The sequence below is a fragment of the Callorhinchus milii genome, unplaced genomic scaffold (assembly GCF_018977255.1).
Source record: "Callorhinchus milii isolate IMCB2004 unplaced genomic scaffold, IMCB_Cmil_1.0 Scaffold5, whole genome shotgun sequence".
In the NCBI taxonomy this organism is placed as follows: Eukaryota; Metazoa; Chordata; class Chondrichthyes; order Chimaeriformes; family Callorhinchidae; genus Callorhinchus; species Callorhinchus milii.
In genome coordinates, this window is record NW_024704746.1 from 26,493,070 (window position 1) to 26,511,246 (window position 18,177).

An 18,177-nucleotide genomic window follows, 5' to 3' on the forward strand; every position below is an offset into this window, starting at 1 on the left:
ACAAAGTGTCCCAAAGCCTCTGAGCCCCTCCACCCCCTCCCCCCTCACCCTCCACCCCCTCCCCCCCACCCCCCTCACCATCCCCCCCTCCCACCCCTCCCCCCTCCACCCCCTCACCATCCCCCCTCCACCCCTCCCCCCTCCCACCCCCTCACCCCATCCCCCCTCCACCCCCTCACCCTCCCCCCTCCACCCCCTCACCCCTCCCCCTCCCTCCCCTCCCCACCCCTCCCCTCCACCCCCTCACTCACCCTCTCCCACCCACCCCCACCCCCTCCCCTACACCCCCTCCCCACCCCGTCCCCCCCTCCCTCCCACCCTCACCCTCACCACCCCCCCCCCCCCCCTGGAGAGCCCACAGACAGAGACATGGAGTCCTCTGTTGGAATGTAAACTCCGGATAGTTTCCCAGAAAGTGATGGTTTGACTGATGTTAGTGCCTTAGATTTGAGTTTAAACCCACAGTTGGACAACTTCCTGACCAGCCCAGTGGGGGGGGAGTGGGGGAGTGGGGGAGTGGGGGGGTGAATGGCTTCAATATTGTTCTACCACATGGAGGGGAAAAAATAAGCATCAACGCCCATTAATACCCTCTACTCTGGGCCCTGTAATGCAGAGCTGTGGGGCGTGAGAAGGAAATAGACAGCATTTATTATTATTATTATTATATTATTATTAATTAGGTCTTTACCTTGTGGTAATTCAAGCTGCCACTGCGTTCACCTTCAACCTGAACACTGTGGAGATTGTTAACCAATTTGCTGGAATGTGTCTTTTTAGGTAAAGTGAGATATGTGTCTCTTAATAATAATCCCAGTAACAATCCTTGCATTTGGTATCGCGCTTTTCACGTCCTCGAGTACGTCTCAAAGCGCTTCGCGGAACAGACTGTAAAATGAATTGACTGCACGTTTTGTGGCGCAAAACTACTTCAGTTTAAAGTTGTGTGAGGTTTTACTGTAATACATATTCCTGGAAGTTGAACAGGACTCCTGTTATAATTCAGGGCAGGGTATCAAAACTGAAAATGTAACTGAATCACGGAATGGTATCATGAAACAGTTCTGCAACTAAACCTTAGGCAAGTTTCCTTACGCCACACGCCTCTGTATACCGAGCAGTAAGTAAGAACCTGGTTGATTGGCGGATCGCTTTCCGGGCGTAATGATAATCCCTCGAAAAATCATAATAATAATTTGGTCACTCAACCCACGGCTGTTTGTGGGGACGCTGCTGTGCGCAATTGGCTGCCGCGTTTCGCCCGCAAAACATACAGTCAATTCACTTTATAGTATATTCTGTGAAGCGCTTTGAGACGTCTCAGAGACGTGATAAGGCGCTGTCTTCAAATGCAAGGATTATTATTAGTATTAGTATTCTAAATGCGGCCTGACCAGAATACTATGTAGGTGGAGTATGACTTTACTGGGATCTGAAGTCAACTAATGAAGCAATATAGCTCAGCATTGTGTCTGCCTTGTTTATTGCCGCCTCACATTGTTTTGTTACGATAAGCATTGAGTCAGCAAACACCCCTCGATCCTTTTCAACTATTCCTGTGCTTGCAGTTGTTTTGGAATAGGTTGTACTGTGGTCGAACGGGAGCTTTATTGTGACTGATGAGCTGGTAGGTTCTGAAGCCACCTGAGAAGACGTTTAAATGACATTGAATGACTGATAGAACAATAACACCCATAAAAGGGGCATAGGTGAGCAGTGATACAGGGTTGGGGAGATCCGTGTTGATGTGTGTAGTAACATGGATTAATTACCGCTCTGCATGCAGTCAATTTCATTCTTGAAGTTGACGTTCTTTGGAATGGATTACAAACGGTCAATTTCAGGTTACGCCTGACTTGGTGAAGTCTCACAAATCATATTATTATAATAATACAGTACAAAATTACGTTTGTAAAGCGCCTTTCACATTGGGAGGATGTCCCAAGACGCTGAGCAGTCAGGGATTAGGACCGGGGGGGGCGTTGGGATCCCAGGGGGTGGAGAGAAGGAGGGCGGCCGAAGGCACGGTTGAAGAGGAGGGTTTGAGACGGGTCTTGAAGGAGGTGGGAGAGGGAGCGAGGTGAAGGAAATGTGGGATAGAGTTTCAATGGGTCGGGGCAAAGAGGATAAAGGCCCGACCGCTGATGGTGAGGCGAGTTGGGCGGGGAATGTGAAGCGGAGGGAGAGGATAATATATTATAATAATCCTGCATTTGATACAGTGCCTTATCACGTTGTTGAGACGTCTCAAAGCGCTTCACAGAATGTATGGAAAGTGAATTGACCGTATGTGGAGTCCTGTAGCTCAGTGGTTAGAGCACTCGCTTTGCAAGTGAGAGACCTGAGTTCAATTCCAGGCAGAGGGTGAAACCTTGGGCAAGTTTCCTTACTCCACACAGAGCCTAATAATAATCCCTCCAAAACCAAAAACAATAATAAATTGGTCATTTTCAATCTATGACTGTTTGTGGGACATTGCTGTGCGCAATTGGCTGCCGCGTTCGCCCACAAATATACAGTCAATTCACTTTACAGTGTGTTCTGTGAAGCGCTTTGGGACGTCCTCCCGACGTGAAAAGCGCTATATCAAATGCAAGGATTATTATTATTATTTTGTGGGCGAAATGCAGCAGCCAATTGCGTACAGCAGCGTCCCACAAACAGTCGTGGATTGAGTGACCAAAAAGTGGTCCACCAATCGACTAACCACCAGGTAAACAGAGGTGTGTGGAGTAAGGAAACTTGCTTAAGGTTTTGCCCTGTTGGGAATCAAACCTGGGTCCTCTGCACGATAATTATCAGTCTAATCGCCTGTTGGTCCAATGCCCACCTGATAGATATATTTCTCTTCGAAGGCATATTACTTGTGCTCCAGCTTTCGCTCTGTTGTGGAAAGATTTTATAAAATCAGAATATTAGCAGAAGTGCTGTAGCGTATTAGTTGGAGCACTTGCCTCGCAAGCGAGAGGACCTGGGTTCGATTCCTGGGTAGAGCGAAAAGTTGTGCAAGTTTCCTTACTCCTCACGCCTCTGTTTACCTGGCAGTAAGGAGGAACCCGGTTATTAGTCAATTGGTGGATCGTTAACTGAGCCGCAGTATCCCAGAGCACTCACTGCTGATGGCAACACGGCCCGGCCCGGCCCGGCCCATCGGCAGTCACTGGGGGCCGGGAATCCTCCCGCTCAGCTCCTGGTAACCCCACAGCCAAAGCCCAAATGGATAGGGTGGTCCTAGCTGGACAAGAGCGGAAAGCTGGCCAGACAGTGATATCAATGGCAAGCTACGCGGTGTTAGATGGGTGGTCAGCAAAGAGAAGTTGAATTAATCGTCGAATGTATAGTGCGCATCAGAGTATGTGAGAAAGAGAGAGGATCGCTGAATAAAATCAGACTGTAATCCACAAGTGAGATTGGATCCGACTTAAGACAAGAGAAGGCATCTGACACTGTGTTAGAATGGAGGCTTCAGCAGTCGATTTGTGCTAACACTGCAGTCTGTCAAAGCCGGGGAGTGCGCTTAGCAACGCGCAAATACAGTACTGCCTGGGCAATGTGACACTGTCAACTTATGTGAACAACTGACCACAAAGTGTTTATTCCAGACATCCACACAGCCGAGCAGTGTAATCTTATGTTTTTTCTTAAATATAAAATCATATCCAGTGTTCCTCGCCACCATTGTGCTTCTTTGGCATCAGCCCTCTCCGGGGTCCACTGGTTCCCTATCACACATACTAAACCCCGTACCCCCATCACATCAGCCCTCACCGGGGTCCACTGGTTCCCTATCACACATACTAAACCCCGTACCCCCATCACATCAGCCCTCAACGGGGTCCACTGGTTCCCTATCACACATACTAAACCCCGTACCCCCATCACAGCAGCCCTCACCGGGGTCCATGGTTCCCTATCACACATACTAAACCCCGTACCCCCATCACATCAGCCCTCACCGGGGTCCACTGGTTCCCTATCACACATACTAAACCCCGTACCCCCATCACAGCAGCCCTCACCGGGGTCCATGGTTCCCTATCACCGAATAAATTGATTTCAAGATCCTCTCGCTCGTCTTCAAATCACTTCATGCCCTGGCACCTCCCTACCTCTCCGACCTGCTTACTCCCCAATCCACTGGCCAGCGCTCGCCTGGCTCCAGCCTCCTGCTTGTCCCTTGTTCCCTCTGTTTCACCATCAATGGCTGCGCTTTCGGCCACTCGGCCCCAAAACTCTGGAACACTCCCTCTCTATCCCTCTTGTGCCTACGGAGACTTCCCCCTCCCTCCGGCTCAGCGTTGTGCTCCTCCACTGTCAAGCGCTCTGGGGCGCTATCCTGCTTGAGGGATGCCATATAAATTTCACCCACAAAATACACAGTCAATTCACTTTACAGCACATTCTGTGAAGCGCTTTGAAACGTCCAGAAGATGTGATAAGGCGCTGTGTCAAATCCAAGGATTATTATATTATAATACATGCAAGTTGTTGTTGTTGTATTGTTACCGGCTTGACCCAGTTCCGAACAAATCTACCGCTGATAAGAATTATTTTAATAATAATAATCCTTGCATTTGATATAGCGCCTTATCACATTGTTGAGACGTCTCAAAGCGCTTCATTGAATGCACCGTGAAGTGAATTGACCGTATCTTTTGTGGGTGAATTTTAGATTAACGGATTGAAATTGAAAGTTGCCATCGCAGAAATAAGGTAAAGTGATAGAATATTTCTGAGAGACGGGGAGGTTGTGAGGTTGTGTTCGAAACCCTTCATGTATTTATCATCTTTTTTGGTTTATGTGGAAATTGTTGAAATTGTAAAATGCACAACGTGTGGCAATTTACATTGGCTTTGGCCAAAAGATAAAATGGTGAATATCAATGAACGTACACGACATGTTCCCAATTAACAATAACAAAGTCTCCTTTGGGGAGTGTCCTGTTTCTAAAAATAGCCAAGTATTGCTCAGTGTTACAGTAAATACTGACGTTCTTGGGACATTTAGAAAATATTAATTGCAATTTCAGGAAACTTAGTCAGATAACAAGATTGCGACTCCCCCTCCCTGAGCCGGTCCCGAACCTCGGGGTCTGGTTTGACCCTCAACTATCCTTTCTCCCCCACATCTGTGCCATGACCCGCTCTGCCTTCCCCACCTCCGCAACATGGCCCGACTCCACCACTGTCTCACACCGCAGCCCCCGAGACCCTCACACACACATTCATAGCATCCAGGCTCCACTGTGCAAACTCGCTGCTTGTCGGCCCCCAACTCCTCCCTCCACAGACTGCAGATCATCCCGAACTAACTCTGCAGCCCGTGTCCTCTCCCCCACCGGGCACCGTGACCCCATCACCCCCATCCTCTCCCCCACCGGGCTCCGTGACCCCATCACCCCCATCCTCTCCCACACCGGGCTCCGTGACCCCATCACCCCCATCCTCTCCCCCACCGGGCTCCGTGACCCCATCACCCCCATCCTCTCCCACACCGGGCTCCGTGACCCCATCACCCCCATCCTCTCCCACACCGGGCTCCGTGACCCTATCACTCCCATCCTCTCCCACACCGGGCACCGTGACCCCATCACCCCCATCCTCTCCCCCACCGGGCTCCCCGACCCCATCACCCCCATCCTCTCCCACACCGGGCTCCGTGACCCCATCACCCCCATCCTCTCCCACACCGGGCTCCGTGACCCTATCACCCCCATCCTCGCCCGACTCCCCTGACTCCCCATCACACAGAGGATACAGTTCAAGATCCTGGTCCTCACCCTCAAAGCCCTCCATGGCTTTGCTTCCCATGACCTCCTAACCTCCTACCACCCTATTCGTTCCCTCTGCTCAGTGGGCTCCGGTCTGCTTCATATCCCCCGCCTCGCTCACCCCACCACGGGTGGGTGGGCCTTCTACCACTCTGCCCCCACCCTCTGGAACTCCATCCCACAGTCCATCCGCCTGACCCCCTTCCTTGCCACCTTCAACACCTGTGCCAGGACCCTCCTTTGACCGTACCTTGGGTCACCCTCCTTCCCCCCCCGATCCCGACCCCCAGCTTGGGTACGAATCACTGACTGTCCAGCGCCTTGGGACATCCGCCTGACGTGAAAGGCGCTTTTCACATGTAACTTGTTGTTTGTGTGTGATTATGGTGAGGAGGTCTGGGTTCGATTCCCGGGCGGAACACGCCTCTGTTTACCCGCCAGTAAGTAAGAAACTGCTTGTTATTCTATTGGCGGATCGCTTTCCAGGGGTAATAATAATAATCCTTGCATTTGATATAGCGCTTTTCACATCGGGAGGACGTCGCAAAGCGCTTCACAGAATAGACTGTAAAGTGAATTGACTGTATATTTGTGGGCGAACGCGGCAGCCAATTGCGCACAGCAATGTCCCACAAACAGTCGTAGATTGAAAATGACCAATTTATTATTGTTTTTATTTGATAATAATAATCTCTTTATTAAAACAAATTGGTCACTCAATCCACGACTGTTTGTGCGACGCTGCTGTGCGCAATTGGCTGCTGAGTTTTGCCCACAAAATATACGGTCACTCCACTTTACAGTATATTCCGTGAAGCGCTTTGAGACGTCTCGACGACGTGATAAGGTGCCGTATCAAATGCCAGGATTATTATTATATTTTAGCCTCTTCAATGATCGGTTTGCAAGTGGGACGTGAAATGAAATATACAAGTGTCTGCAGTCGTCAGTGAAAATTCTGCTGTGGAAAGAGCTGAATAAACTCAGCCGCTACGAATGCTATTAAGCACCATCCAACAGGATGATGGAACAGATATTTTCAGTCAAGCTCTGTTTCAGTAAGGTGTGATTTGTGTACTTGTTCGGCTAACCTCCTCTCCCCTTCCTCTGGGTTTTGGCTCCATCATTTTTTGGCACAGTATGGGGGAAGGGGGTGAAAAGCAGCTGCGGGAGTATATAAACTATCCCTTCCTGCAATTGAAGTACAGCAAATACAAATACATAATAGCCCCGTCATAATATTGGCATTCAGTAATTTTCAACATTTCGTTCCCACCCCCCACCCTCTCCCTCTTCACATACACTCGCCCAATGTGTCAGAGTTGCACTAAGTTTTAAATTCAAGGGGCGGTACAGGATATCAATTATTTTTCCCTCTATAAAGTTTTTGGACCTACTATTAATCCAGCCTGCGTTAGTGGAGTGGCTTGACTTTGTCTTAAAATGGATGATGATAGCAGTTTTCACTCTCAAAATGGCTGTCCTAGCATTTGACTCATTATAAAGCAAATTAATTGTCTGTAATATTTCCCCCCTTTTCCTCATAGTGAACGAACCCAACTGAAAAATCCCAATGTAGGATCCTGGAGTTGATCGTATTGTTTCAGATTTCTGTGGATTTGAATATCTGTCCCATAGCCTCTTGGTAATGGCGATGAGCTTTCACCTGAAAGGTTACTTATAATAATAATAATAATAATAATAATCCTTGCATTTGATATAGCGCTTTTCACGTCGGGAGGACGTCCCAAAGCGCTTCACAGAACACACTGTAAAGTGAATTGACTGTATATTTGTGGGCGAACGCGGCAGCCAATTGCGCACAGCAATGTCCCACAAACAGTCGTAGATTGAAAATGACCAATTTATTATTATTTTGTTTTTTTGGAGGGATTATTATTAGGCGTGTGGAGTAAGGAAACTTGCCCAAGGTTTCGCCCTGACTGGAATTGAACTCAGGTCTCTCACTTGCAAAGCGAGTGCTCTAACCACTGAGCTACAGGACTCCACTTAATGATAATAATAATCCTTGCATTTGATACAGCGCCTTATCATGTCTTCGAGACGTCTCAAAGCGCTTCAAAGAATATCATAGAATCATAGAATCGTACAGCACAAAAAGAGGCCATTCGGCCCATCGAGTCTCTGCGGCTCTTTGAATAGAGCAATTAATGTCAATCCCACTCCCCGGCCCTTTCCCCATAACCCGCAAACCCGTCCTCCTCAAATACCCGTCCACCGCGTTTTTAAAAGTAGTTATCGAATCGGCCTCAACCGCCCTTTCAGGCAATGTTCCAGATTCCAACAACTCGCTGCGTGAAAACATTTCTTCTCACCTCTCCCCTCGGCTTCTTTTAGAGACTATTTTGAATCTATGACTTCGAGTCACCGACACACCCACCAGTGGGAACAGTTTGTCCCTTTTTAACCTATCAAATCCCCTCATGACTTTGAAGATCTCTATTAGATCCTCGTAACCGTCTCTGCTCCAATGAGAATAATCCCAACCTCTCCAGCCTTTCCCCTAATCTCTCCAGCCTTTCCCCAGCCTCTCCAGCCTTTCCCCTAATCTCTCCAGCCTTTCCCCATGCCTCTCCAGCCTTTCCCCTAATCTCTCCAGCCTTTCCCCAGCCTCTCCAGCCTATCCCCTAATCTCTCCAGCCTTTCCCCATGCCTCTCCAGCCTTTCCCCATGCCTCTCCAGCCTTTCCCCATGCCTCTCCAGCCTTTCCCCAGCCTCTCTAGCCTTTCCCCATGCCTCTCCAGCCTTTCCCCAGCCTCTCCAGCCTTTCCCCATGCCTCTCTAGCCTTTCCCCTAATCTCTCCAGCCTTTCCCCATGCCTCTCCAGCCTTTCCCCAGCCTCTCTAGCCTTTCCCCATGCCTCTCCAGCCTTTCCCCTAATCTCTCCAGCCTTTCCCCATGCCTCCCCAGCCTTTCCCCTAATCTCTCCAGCCTTTCCCCATGCCTCTCCAGCCTTTCCCCATGCCTCTCCAGCCTTTCCCCATGCCTCTCCAGCCTTTCCCCATGCCTCTCCAGCCTTTCCCCATGCCTCTCCAGCCTTTCCCCATGCCTCTCCAGCCTTTCCCCAGCCTCTCTAGCCTTTCCCCATGCCTCTCCAGCCTTTCCCCTAATCTCTCCAGCCTTTCCCCATGCCTCCCCAGCCTTTCCCCTAATCTCTCCAGCCTTTCCCCATGCCTCTCCAGCCTTTCCCCAGCCTCTCCAGCCTTTCCCCAGCCTCTCCAGCCTTTCCCCAGCCTCTCCAGCCTTTCTCTAGCCTTTCCATATATAATGTAAAGTGAAGTGACTGTGGGTGAAATATGGCAGCCAATTGCGCACAGCAGTGTCCCACAAACAGCCACGGATTCAGTGACCAAATATTGGGTGAGGGCAGGATTGGGGGCTGCTGTGCTGCTGTGAGTGTCTGCTGTGTGAGTTACTGAAACTCTCAGTGTCTGTGGGACAGCACCCAACATAAACAGCTATGTTCAGAAAAGGGGTGGGGGGCGGGCAAAAATATTTCTGCATCAGGCCATATACATTTTTTTATTAGAATAATAAACTTCTTTGCTTACATGACGTGACTTTCATTCTGGCTATTTTGGTTGCTGAATTTGTCTCCCTGTACATATTAGTGTTTATACGATGGTGTCAGTATCTCAATGTAGAATCTTACAGCACAGAAGGAGGCCATTTGGCTCTTTAAAAGAGCTGCCCAACTAGTCCCACTCCCCAGTTAGAAAGGTAAGAGAGGGTGGGGAACGTGTAGTGATGATCCACAAGGAGACCAGGATCATGTTTGCGGACAGAACATAGAGAATGCTAATTTTGTGAATGTTGAAATTGTGCAGCAAATCAGTCCTTTAAGTGACATTTGTTGTATTCTTGGTAGTCACTGATGATGGAGCTCTCTTCACAAATGCTGATATAATCGTTTCTATGGCATAGTGCTCTCTTTTATAATAATAATAATAATAATCCTTGCATTTGATATCACATCTTCTAGACGTCCCAAAGCGCTTCACAGACTACACTGTAAAGTGATTTGACTGTATTTTGTGGCCAAAACACGGCAGCCAATTGCGCTCAGGATAATGGGAATTCGAACTCTAGATTATTGGCATGCAGTATGAGAAAAAATTCTCTCCAATGGAGCCACGTAAGTCCAGAACAAGTCTTAACTCTTCAAGTGCTAGTCAAAACAATCCTAAAAAAAGCCAAATACTGTACACTGTTACGCAAGAGGATATTGAGTATTCGTGTTCAACCTACATGAGAAGTTAGATGACAAGGTTTGAAATGCTCTCTCATTCTGCCTGAGCCTTTTTATTTAATTTGGAAAAAAAATGTGTTTTACCTTGATTGCACACCTTGAAAACACTGTTTCTTCTCTTTAGCCAGGGTCTTGTCTACAAGCACAAAACCAACATGACAGAATACAAACTGGTGGTGGTTGGAGCTGGTGGCGTAGGGAAAAGTGCCCTGACAATACAGCTAATTCAGAACCATTTTGTAGATGAATATGATCCCACAATAGAAGTAAGTCATTTTTCTTCTCTGCTTTGTTTTCAAAAAAAATATATCTTTTCCCTGTACGAAAAAGTGCTACTGTTGAAAATGCTGCACTATTAGATTTGCCCACAAGTAATCACAGCTTTGACCTTTAATGTGAGTTTCATTTGTTCTTAAATTGGTGACTATTAGCAGCAGTCTCATTCATTTTTTGGGGATCGATCAGCCAGGTATTTGACACGTACATAAACCCGTCAAACCAAACTGAGAATTCTATTCCTGCTTATCTAATTCCAGAGAGTATTAAGCACAGGTTGGCGAGAGCCAAGGCTTGGGGGGAGCCCAGAGTGTGCGTTGGGGGTAACTGCTGGAGTCTAACCAGCTAAACCCACACAGCTTGGCCATTGATATCACTGTCTGGCCAAGTTTTCCTGCTGCTTGTCCAGCCAGGACCACCCTATCCATTCGAGCTTTGGCTGCGGGGTTACCAGGAGCTGAGGGGGAGGATTCCCTTCCCTCAGTAACTAGTCTACGTTTCCAGGTCCTCCCAATGAGTTAGGCTGTCATCGGCATGGTCTATTTTGAGTATAATTATACCCTTTGAACCCCTAATTACATAGGAAATATTTGTGTTTGGTTCTGAGTAATGGCAGCACCTGTGTTTACTTGCTTTGTAAAAGGTGTTGTAATCTTTTATTATTATTGTTATTTATTGACATCTTTTGTTTGGTTTCTCCTCAGGATTCCTACAGAAAACAAGTAGTAATTGATGGGGAAACCTGTCTTTTAGATATTCTGGACACAGCAGGTCAAGAGGAGTACAGCGCTATGAGAGATCAGTACATGAGGACAGGCGAGGGCTTCCTGTGTGTTTTTGCCATCAATAATACTAAATCATTCGAAGATATTCATCATTATAGGTGTGTTAATAAGAGCAGTTGTGTCCCTACATCTATTAAAACACAACCCATTTAATTTGACTTTCCAGCTCAAGAAAATCTTTTTTGTTCGGAACAAGTTTTTTAAAAAAAATTAAGTGTCTTGATTTTTGGGTGTATTAAGGTTATCGAGTTGAACGCTATTCTTGTAATAATAATCAATATCTCTTAACATTTTGCCCAGTCGAGTGTCTGACACATGCGGAAACCGTTACTTAAGAGTATCCAAACCAAACTGAGATTTCCATTCCACCTACACATGGAAATCCCAGAGAGAGATTGTTGGAATGGAATGCGCTCTCTCTCTCTCTTTCTCTCCCCGGAGGGACACATCCTGCTTATCTAATTCCAGAGAGTATTAGGCACAGGTTGGCAAGAGCCAAGGCTTGGAGGGGAGCCCAGAGTGTGCGTTGGGGTAACTCCTGGAGTCAAACCAGCTAAACCCACACAGCTTGCATATATCTAACTTGAATCACAAAATCTCTCTTACTGATTGGATTGAAGTCCTGTAACATTTGTGTCATTCCACAGAGAACAGATAAAAAGGGTAAAAGACTCTGATGACGTGCCAATGGTCCTCGTGGGAAATAAATGTGATTTGCCTTCAAGAACAGTAGACACAAGACAAGCACAGGAACTAGCGAGAAGTTACGGAATTCCATTCATTGAAACGTCAGCGAAAACAAGACAAGTGAGTGAAATGGGGGAAACTGTCATGGCCTGTGTGGATGGGCTTTGTTCTTAATGGAATCATTGCCAGTGATTGAATGTGAACTTTAGCGACTTGCACAACTGACTGCTATTGTTAGTTACTTACACGTATGTCACTTGCACTTGGCAAAGCACAAAGGCAGCAACAACAAATCTCATTTCCACAGAGCCTTTCAAGTCGGGAGGACGTCCCAAGGCGCTGGACAGTCAGGGGTTTGGACCCGAGCTGGGGGTTGGGATCAGGAGGGGTGGAGGGAAGGGAGGGTGAGGGGTAGGAAGGTGACCGATGGCGCAGTCGAAGAGGAGGGTCTTGAGAGCAATTTTCAATTTTCCTTTCTGTGAAATATCCATTCTTTTAAGTTGTGAGACTCTCATTGAAAAGTGATTTTTTTTCCTCAAGACTAAGAGAAAAAATAGGTTTCAGTTTGGTTCACTTGGTAGCACTCGTGTCTCTGGGTCAGAAGCTTGTGGATTCAAGCCCCCAAATCAACAACAACAACAACTTGGATTTATATCGCGCCCTCTACGCCGGACGGCGTCTCAGAGCGCTTTACAGTAACAGATCCCGGGGCCGAGCCGGGGGGAGGGGGAGGAAGATGACCAAAGGCGCGGTCGAAAAGAAAGGGTTGAGTGCACAGTCTAGGCTGGCAATCCAGTGCAGTACTGGGGGTTTGTGCGTTGTCGAGAGTTGGCATCCTTCACGTCTGATGTTAAACCAAGTTCTTGTCTGCCTGTTCAGGTGGATATGAAAGATGTTTAAAAGAGATGAATTTCTCCTGTTATCCTGGTCCACAGAGCCAGAGATAAATTGGACATTCTTATAATGGCTGTTTTGTAATGCGGATTTCCGAAAATTAGAATTAAAAAAAAAAGTACTGCTGCATGCTCTACAATAACGATATCGCTTAGTCCTTTGGCTTGTTAGAGGTATCTACGTTACATTAATTAACAGGTCTTAACAGCGACTTGAGCGCTTTTGTGGAACTTTCACTTTCTTTGCCATCGTGAATAGGCATAACTGATCTTGAAAGCAGTTTTAGATCCCGTGTCTACGTTGCAGCGTAGCAGGAATAATATCTTAAGATTTATAATGTCATTTGGTGCTTGATAAACCTCTAGCTTAACGAAGCTTTGTTCACAAGTATTTATTTGACCTTTCCTTGAGAGCTGTTGATTAGTAATAAGTAGAGGCTTAAACATTATATTAATTGATTAAATTGGTATCTTCGGGACTGAAATCAACCTCTCTAATGGTGGCGGTGGTTCTCTTAGAAATCTCTGCATGGCTAAAATCACAACTCCTCGTTTTATGTGTTGGTGACGGGCAGACCGACCGGCGAATCGAGATGATTCAATATTCTCAAAAGATTTTTTTGAGAAAAAAAATCAGCACTGGGGGAAAAGAAATGTGAATCATTTTGTAACGTTTCTGTCAAATGCTGATTGAGGGAGTTGTGTTTTGCAATGCAGAGAGTGGAGGATGCATTTTATACACTGGTACGTGAGATTCGCCAATACAGGTTGAGAAAGCTCAACACTGAAGAAAAGACAACCAGATGCGTGGTGTTTAAATGTGTTGTGATGTAACGGGGTAAGTGGTGAATTTCTACAGGCAAGAGCTTCCTTCAGGCAAGGACAGAATACCTGTCTTTAAACCGTTTCGAATATATAATAATCCTTGTATTTGGTATCGCGCCTTATCACCTCTTCGAGACGTCTCACAGCGCTTCACAGAATAAACTGTCAAGTGAATTAACTGTATTTTTTTTGTGGACGAAACGAGGCAGCCAGTAATGCACAGCAGTGTCCCGCAAACAGCCGTGGATTGAGCGACCAAATTCTTTTTATGATGTTTTTTTGGGGAATCATTTTATTGAAGAGTTTATTACCCCCGGAAAAGCGATCCACCAATCGCTCCCCCCCTCCCCAAATTATTATAATAAAAAATAATAATAATGTTGTCACTCAATCCACGGCTGTTTGTGGGGACGCTGCTGTGCGCAATTGGCTGCCGCATTTCGCCCACAAAATACCGTATATTCTGTGAAGCGCTTTGAGATGTCTCAATGACATGATAAGGCGCTGTAACAAGTACAAGGATTATTATGTTGAAAGTCAACACTATTCGAGAAGAGTTTCTCCTGGTATCCTGGCCAGCACTTCTTGAGTTATTGATTATTGATTGATTATTCACCTCATGGCGGTGTGGGGGAATTTGCAATGTATAAAGTGTTAATTTTGTTGAGCTTACAACAAAATCCTCAAAGTGCTTCACAATTTACATTTCACACATTATTGTGAAGTTCTTTGAGGAGTTTTGACTTCTAGGCTCAATACAAATGGCAGTTCTTTCTTGGGTGTTTTTTTTCCCCAACATTTAATATTCCTCTTTATCAAGAATCATTTTTTTTCGCAAGAGTTAGACACCATTTCAACTGAACGTCAACAAAACCCGATGTGTACCTGTGTGAAACTTTAAAACCTTCAACACACATGAAGATTAATACAGAAGGTCGAGACCATGTTGATTTCTTTTAAAAATTCTATTCATATCAGAACGTTGATTGATGAAATTGGACTTTTGTACTGAAAAATGGAACATTGTGGAGGGAAATGTTTTGCCAAAGAAGCTTTTCGAGAGCAATATTCTCCCACAATGAATCCATTTGACAGCGTATCCTGTGAAGTGCGTTGAGACATTTCAACGATGTGATAGGGCACTAGATCAAATGCAAGGATTATTATTAATATTTAGCTGGAACATTAGATGTTGCATGTTATACCTGATAATTGCAGTGTAGTAATTTCAATCTCAGCAAAGTATACTTTGGAGCAGTTAATGTACTTGTGAGTTAAATATCACAAAGGAACGCACCTTGCATATTCAACAGTGGTAGGTGATTGATACTGATAACATACTGACTCTGTGTGTGTGTGTTTTACTTACAGGGCGTTGACGACGCTTTCTACACACTAGTCCGCGAAATCCGAAAGCACAAAGAGAAAATGAGTAAAGACGGCAAAAAGAAGAAAAATAAAACCAAGAAAAAGTGTTCGATTATGTGAATAGAATTTACTGTGGCTCAACTGAAAAAGTAATACCTGATTATTTTTTGTATTTTTTGTACATTACACTAAATTATTAGGCTTTCTTTTGATCAGTACTCTTATCGAATCTTGCTCAACAGACTGATTGATGCCTGTTAAATGATGGCGTGGTTTAAAAATGATAGGCTGTGCTATATTCCCATCAAATTCCATTATTCCTGGGTGTCATCATTCATTTTGTCAAAATTGGCAAAACCGGATCAGTTTGAACATCGTAATCCTTTGGGGCTTTGTGCATGTATCTATGCCTTTCTAAAACACATTTGTCTTTATTTATCACGGTGATATTTACCATTCAAGAGTGCCAATAGCTCGATAGATTTCCCTTCTCAAGCATAATGTTTACCTGGAATATATTTTAACTGCCTTTCTATGGTTGTAAAACTTCAGAATTGCACATTTTATATACAGATCTGTGCTTTGTTTTGTTATCAATGATAATTGATCTTATTTCTCGGAGTCCCTTTTAGTTGCCTTGACCTCAAAATGTTTGTTGATGCTCTGTGAAACTGAAAACTGACCAGTCTCAGACTTTGTAGCGTTTATAATGATATGGTTTGTCTGATATTTGTCACTGGCTTTGACACTGTACTGTTCGTATTGAGCAGATAATAAAATAAACCATGCCTGCAATGACTACAACGCTTTGCTAGGAGTGTATATTTGGAATCTATGGAACTGTTGACCGCACCATAATGTAGTATGTTTGTGCCCAACCCTCAACCTGCCAGAATAAACCAGTCTTATATGTGGTGAGTCGGTGTTTGAAATGCTATAATTTGTCTAACGTACCCTGAGATGTCACAGCTCTAAGGTAATTGGGTCCTGGATGTCGGGTTACTTACATTTCTGACAATGCAGTGAAGTGTGAACCGACACGAACTCTCAATTTGCTTCAATTAGTAATTTTTTTTAATAAAGATTAATAATAATTCTCACATTTGATAAAGTGCCTTATCACATCTTCCCAAAGCGCTTCACAGAATATACTGTTAAGTGAATTGACTGTATGTTTTGTGGGCGAAACCCGATAGCCAATTGCGCACAGCAGCGTCCCACACACAGTCGTGGGTTGAAGTGACCACATTATTATTATTATTTTGTTTTTGAAGATTTACGCTTGGAAAGGTGATCTGCCAATCGACTTACTGCTAGGCAAACAGGGCCGTGGGTGTGGAGTAAGGAAACTTGTGTAAGGTTACACATAACAAAGTTATACGTTAAATTAATGCTTACGCCGGCTCAGTAAAGTTCACTGCACTGAGCTGATCAGATCGAAACTCTGCGCTGCATGAGTTTAGTCAGTTGCAATGTCGATGGGAATTGTAAAATGAGGCGAGACATGTTCGAAGAAAATGTGCTATTGAATTCGTTAGCATCCCTTGTTCACATATTTGCACACATATCCTTTTGGGAAGACTCCTAGCGGGAGGAATCCTTGCGGGAGTCCATACAATGTGCGATGAGCTTGTTTAGGTCACAGTATGGAGATCCCCGGGAAAAAAATACGCCCATGACACTCCCCCCACGCAAGACCTTTTCGCTGGGGGTATACATCGTGTCTCTACGTCAATGGGTTGTGGCTTTCTTGCTGGAGAGAGACATTTTATCGATCAGTATAGATTTGTTCCTGAGCTGCCGACAAACTTGGTTTTAAGGCACTTTTGTAATTTGTGAATTTTGATTTTAATACAACTGATAATAACGTTAATTGGGAACGATGTTTAACCACATTACACCACAAGGGATGAGGGGAAGTCCAGTGAAGAGCAGAAGCCCGAAAACTGGACGTACATCGACAAAGGAATGAAAGGAAATGGGAACAACTTTCAAAGTAAAACGTGTGCTGTAATTGTCATAATGGCCTCGAGCCGGACTGCGTGGGACTGCGCGTGGGGGGGGGGGGGGGTGTGGGGGGGGGGGAGTGTGTGCGTATGTACAGTGTGTGTGTGTGTGTGTGTACAGTGTGTGTGTATGGGGTGTGTGGGTGTGTGTGTGTGTGTACAGTGTGTATATGGGGTGTGTGTGATGTACAGTGTATGGGGTGTGTTGGTGTGTGTGTGTACAGTGTGTATATGGGGTGTGTGTGATGTACAGTGTATGGGGTGTGTTGGTGTGTGTGTGTACAGTGTATGGGGTGTGTTGGTGTGTGTGTGTGTACAGTGTGTGTGTGTACAGTGTATGGGGTGTGTTGGGGTGTGTGTGTGTGTACAGTGTGTGTGTGGGGGGGGGTGTGTGTGTGTACAGTGTATGGGGTGTGTTGGGGTGTGTGTGGGGAGTGTGTGTGTGTGTACAGTGTGTGCATGGGGTGTGTTGGTGTGTGTGTGTGTATGGGGTGTGTGTGTGTACAGTGTGTGTATGGTGTGTGTGTGGGGTGTGTTGGTGTGTGTGATGTACAGTGTGTGTATGGTGTGTGTGGGGTGTGTTGGTGTGTGTGATGTACAGTGTGTGTGTGTGTGTGTACAGTGTGTGTGGGGTGTGTGGGTGTGTGTGTGTGGGGGGGAGTGTGTGTGTGTGTGTGTGTACAGTGTGTGTGTGTGTATGGGGTGTGTGTGTGTGGGTGTGTCGGTGTGTGTGTGTGTGTGTACAGTGTGTGTATGGGGTGTGTTGGTGTGTGTGTGTGTGTGTACAGTGTGTGTGTGTGTGTGTATGGGGTGTGTGTGTGTGTGGGGGGGAGTGTGTGTGTGTGTGTGGGGGGAGTGTATGTGTTGGTGTGTGTGTGTGCTGTACAGTATGTGTGTGTGTGCTGTACAGTGTGTGTGTGTGTGTGTGGGGTGTGTTGGTGTGTGTGTGTGTGTACAGTGTGTGTGTGTGTGTGTATGGGGTGTGTGTGTGTGTGGGGGGGAGTGTGTGTGTGTGTGTGGGGGGGAGTGTATGTGTTGGTGTGTGTGTGTGATGTACAGTGTGTGTGTGTGTGTGTGTACAGTGTGTGTGTGTGTGTGGGGTGTGTTGGTGTGTGTGTGTGTGTACAGTGTGTGTGTGTGTGTGTGGGGTGTGTTGGTGTGTGTGTGTGTGTGTACAGTGTGTGTGTGTGTGTGTATGGGGTGTGTGTGTGATGTACAGTGTATGGGGTGTGTTGGTGTGTGGGGGGGGGAGTGTGTGTGTGTACAGTGTGTGTGGGGGGGAGTGTGTGTGTGTGT

At 46.0% G+C, this 18,177-nt stretch overlaps 1 protein-coding gene across 3 annotated transcripts; it reads left to right on the plus strand.

Moving 5' to 3' along the window:
* The first annotated feature begins 10,163 nt into the window (after nt 1-10,163).
* LOC103188873 (GTPase KRas) lies at nt 10,164-15,674 on the plus strand. 3 transcript variants are annotated; one of them, XM_007909030.2, is made up of 5 exons: nt 10,164-10,307; nt 11,022-11,200; nt 11,750-11,909; nt 13,400-13,512; nt 14,878-15,674. In XM_007909030.2, the coding sequence occupies exons 1-5, from the start codon at nt 10,197-10,199 to the stop codon at nt 14,993-14,995; spliced, it is 681 nt and encodes a 226-aa protein (XP_007907221.1). In that variant the 5' UTR covers nt 10,164-10,196; the 3' UTR covers nt 14,996-15,674. The 3 variants fall into 3 exon arrangements, with proteins under 3 accessions (XP_007907221.1, XP_007907220.1, XP_007907218.1); XM_007909029.2 differs by having other exon boundaries at nt 13,400-13,520; nt 14,879-14,937; XM_007909027.2 differs by lacking the exon at nt 13,400-13,512 and having other exon boundaries at nt 14,879-15,674.
* Nucleotides 15,675-18,177: the final 2,503 nt, after the last annotated feature.

What these genes read in the sequence shown, in the direction of transcription:
- LOC103188873 (XM_007909030.2), top strand. Translation starts at nt 10,197, where the DNA reads ATGACAGAATACAAACTGGTGGTGGTTGGAGCTGGTGGCGTAGGGAAA. An exon ending in CGTCAGCGAAAACAAGACAA is followed by an intron (nt 11,910 to 13,399) that starts GTGAGTGAAATG and finishes TTTGCAATGCAG; the next exon opens with AGAGTGGAGGATGCATTTTA. An exon ending in GTGTTTAAATGTGTTGTGAT is followed by an intron (nt 13,513 to 14,877) that starts GTAACGGGGTAA and finishes GTTTTACTTACA; the next exon opens with GGGCGTTGACGACGCTTTCT.